Here is a 3,226-nt window from a genome sequence, read left to right as displayed (position 1 = left end):
TCAAAAACCGGGTAATAACTCGAAAAAATTTTTGAGTTCCATTTCGAGTTTTTCTTCTCCGAACATGAACTTGGGCTTGGAATCATAACTCGAGTGGGCTTTCTCGAGTAAACCGGGTAAACCGAACAACCCTTAAAATTTCCCAGTTTCGTTTAAAAAAAAAAAAATCACGTGCCTCCTTTATTTTTATTTTGGCCTTTTTAACCCCTTTTAACTTCTTAGAGCAGAAACAAAAATAGAACTTCGCGGTAGCTTTTCCTTCAAAATCACAATCAAAAACAAATTTTGTAAAAAATTGAAATTTAAGAGCCAAAACCTATAAATTAAAAGTTGAAACGAACCCCTCCTTAGTGAAAGCAAGAGGGAGGAGGAAAAATGCCATTGGGAAAGTATTACTGCGACTACTGTGACAAGCAATTCCAAGACACCCCTTTCGCCAGAAAACGCCACCTTCAAGGTCTTCAACACCTCCGAGCCAAAGCTCTCTGGTACGACTCCTTCAAGGGTATGTTATATCCCTCTCTACTTTTTCTATATTCCTTTTATATTATGCTTTCTTTGCTCTTTCTGCGTTTTTTTTTTCCTCAGCAACCAAACAACACTCTTCCCTCTTTTGCAGATCCCAATCAGGCTTATACTGACGGCTTCGGAAAAGGTGTTTGCAATCGCTTCGTTAATACTGTAATAAATCTCTCTCCTTTCTTCACTCTTTAATCGCGTTTTTTTTTTCGATTGCCCATGTTGTTTTAATGCCTTCTGTATACTGGGTTTGAGTCAGAATCTGCATTTTCTTTGATTGCCACCGAGAAATTTTGTTACTTGTAACTTTTTTCCCGGTTTGTAGGGGTTTTGCCAATATGGGGATTCTTGCAGATATTTTCATCCTAAGAACAACTTGCAGAATTTGAATTACCAAGGGATGTCAGGTAAAAATTAAAAACTACTTTGAAGTAGTGTCCATTGGTTTGCTTGGCTAAGAGCATCTGGAATTCAATACTATAATTGATGTGTCAATTGCAAATTTAGCATTTGAGTGTAAAAAATACTTTCTAATATAATGCTATTTATTGTGTTAAATTTTTCATATGCCATGCTTTGTAATAAATTTCCCACCAAGTATAGCATATGGAAACTTTGGCATTTGATTACTATTTGTTGAAATGTTCACTTTTTCATGTCATTATTGCAACTTTTGCATTTTTTAATTATTTTAAAAATAAAAATTTACTTTTACAACTTTCAAAACTTAATGATTATAGAAAAAAATAGATTAACATTTCAAATAACATTATGCATTAGAGCAAAAATTAAAATAACCCGTCCCGTCATATTTTTTACTGTTAAATATACAATTGGCATTGACATTTGCTTTAGAGATGGTCCGATGGAATTTTATGTTCAATTTTTGAAGTAGGGGTGGAGAAGAAAGTGTGGTAGTATTTAAGCTTGGTTGGATATGTTGGGACAGGTTTGGTAGACATTAATCAGTCACAGGTTTTTCAAGGGAACCAATTTGTTGGAAGCAACTCTGCGCCGGGTAAGTTTAAGTTGCTATGTAATAAGTGCCCCAATCTTTTACTAGCAAGAGGGGCAATCAAGCACATACACAAGATTTTTAATAGTTCACTCTGGATGTGAGAGCTACATATAAATGCAGATCACACATCTCTCGCATTTCAGACTCATTGAACTTCTCTTTAATCTTGTATACAAAACCGGTACCCCCGAATATGTATTTAATTAAAGAAATCAAAATACATGTGAAACTGCAATATGCTCCTACTGAAACACAAATTACATATTAAGTTCTTAGACTAGGGGACTTGGTTGATTGGAGTTATTGTTATATGGTATGAAAACTCACATTTGAGGTCATGTCTTTTCAAATGCTTAGTTCCCTGCCATATAATTATATAAACATGCTAAGATCGCGGCTTGTTTTTCAACGAGTCAAAAATTATCATGTAAAATTGTGTGGTTCCTGTGACATCATCTATGGATATTGTCGAATTAGGAAATTTAAATTATGATAACTTCCGGTTATTGTTATCTAGTTAGGTTGATTATTTGTTTTTTAAATAAAGAGATAAGGAGATATCCAAAATCTCTATTTGATTTAGTTTGTGTCTATCTCTTAAGTTAAGGGATTTATCTATTGCTAGAATTATGGGATTCAATGACAGAATTATTGTCATGCTTACCTATAAATCCTAGTAGTCTTTTATCAATCGTTGAATAAGAAAAAATATTTTTTTCCTCTTCAAAAACTACATGCTATCAGAGCTTAGGGTTTCTTTCTACAGTAGACCCTAATGGCTAAAACGGACGGCCATGGCCGGAGCAAGCAAGACGTCGTCTTCCTCGAGAGTCACATCAGAGAGTGTGCAGTCCGAAACCACTGTCACAAACAGTAGTACTAATCTTTCCACATCAAATTACTATTCACAAATTGAATGGTAAGAATTACCTGGAGTGGGCTTAGTTCGTAAAGCTTGCAATTGATGGCAGAGGCAAACTTAGGCACCTGACTAGAGAAGTGAGCAAACCAATAGCGGACGACCCTAACCTGAAAACATGGCGATCGGAGAATTCACTGATAATTGCGTGGCTCATCAACTCAATGGAGCCAGCAATTGGGAAACCGCATATGGTTTTACCTACTTCTAAAGATGTATGGGAAGCTGTGCGTGATATGTACTCGAATCTAGAGAACTCTTCACAAATCTTCGATTTAAAATCGAAGCTGTGGTGATCAAGACAAGGAGATCGGGATGTTACAACATACTACAATGAGATGGTGACATTATGGCAAGAGTTAGATTTGTGCTATAAAGATGAATGGGACTGCCCAACTGATAGTGTGCGACACAAAAAAGAGAGAAAAATGATCGAGTTTTTATGTTTCTAGCAGGACTTAATCAGGACTTGGATGAGGTAAGAGGAAGGGTCCTGGGCAGAAAGCCTTTACCATCCATCAGAGAAGTATTCTCGGAAGTTAGGAGGGAGGAGGCTAGGCAAAAGGTGATGTTGACAAAAGAACCAAAGCCCAACCTGGAAGTAGAAAGCTCGGCTCTGACCTCTAGAGGACTTGATTCGGATGGAGAAAAGAAGGAAAAACTATGGTGTGATCACTGCAGAAAATCATGGCATACAAAAGAGATATGCTGGAAACTCCATGGCAAGCCCCAGAATTTTAAAAAGAAGAATGAAGGTGATGGCAAGGCAT

General features: G+C 36.5%; 1 protein-coding gene across 2 annotated transcripts in view; it reads left to right on the top strand.

Moving 5' to 3' along the window:
* Positions 1-363: 363 nt before the first annotated feature.
* The window catches only part of LOC21384764 (zinc finger CCCH domain-containing protein 3), a 7,343-nt gene continuing 4,480 nt past the window's right edge, over positions 364-3,226 (top strand). Inside the window, exons 1-4 of one of the 2 annotated variants that reach the window (XM_024166952.1) lie at positions 364-505; positions 620-681; positions 845-926; positions 1,469-1,537. In XM_024166952.1, coding sequence (XP_024022720.1) covers positions 376-505; positions 620-681; positions 845-926; positions 1,469-1,537 — 343 coding nt within the window. In that variant the 5' untranslated portion in view covers positions 364-375. The remainder of the gene's footprint in view (positions 506-619; positions 682-844; positions 927-1,468; positions 1,538-3,226) is intronic. The other variant, XM_010100118.2, reaches the window with a different exon arrangement.

Source organism: Morus notabilis, unplaced genomic scaffold (genome assembly GCF_000414095.1).
Source record: "Morus notabilis unplaced genomic scaffold, ASM41409v2 Scaffold4092, whole genome shotgun sequence".
NCBI classification, from domain to species: Eukaryota; Viridiplantae; Streptophyta; class Magnoliopsida; order Rosales; family Moraceae; genus Morus; species Morus notabilis.
Note: the sequence above shows the minus strand (reverse complement) of the source record. Positions and strands in the feature narration are given on the sequence as shown.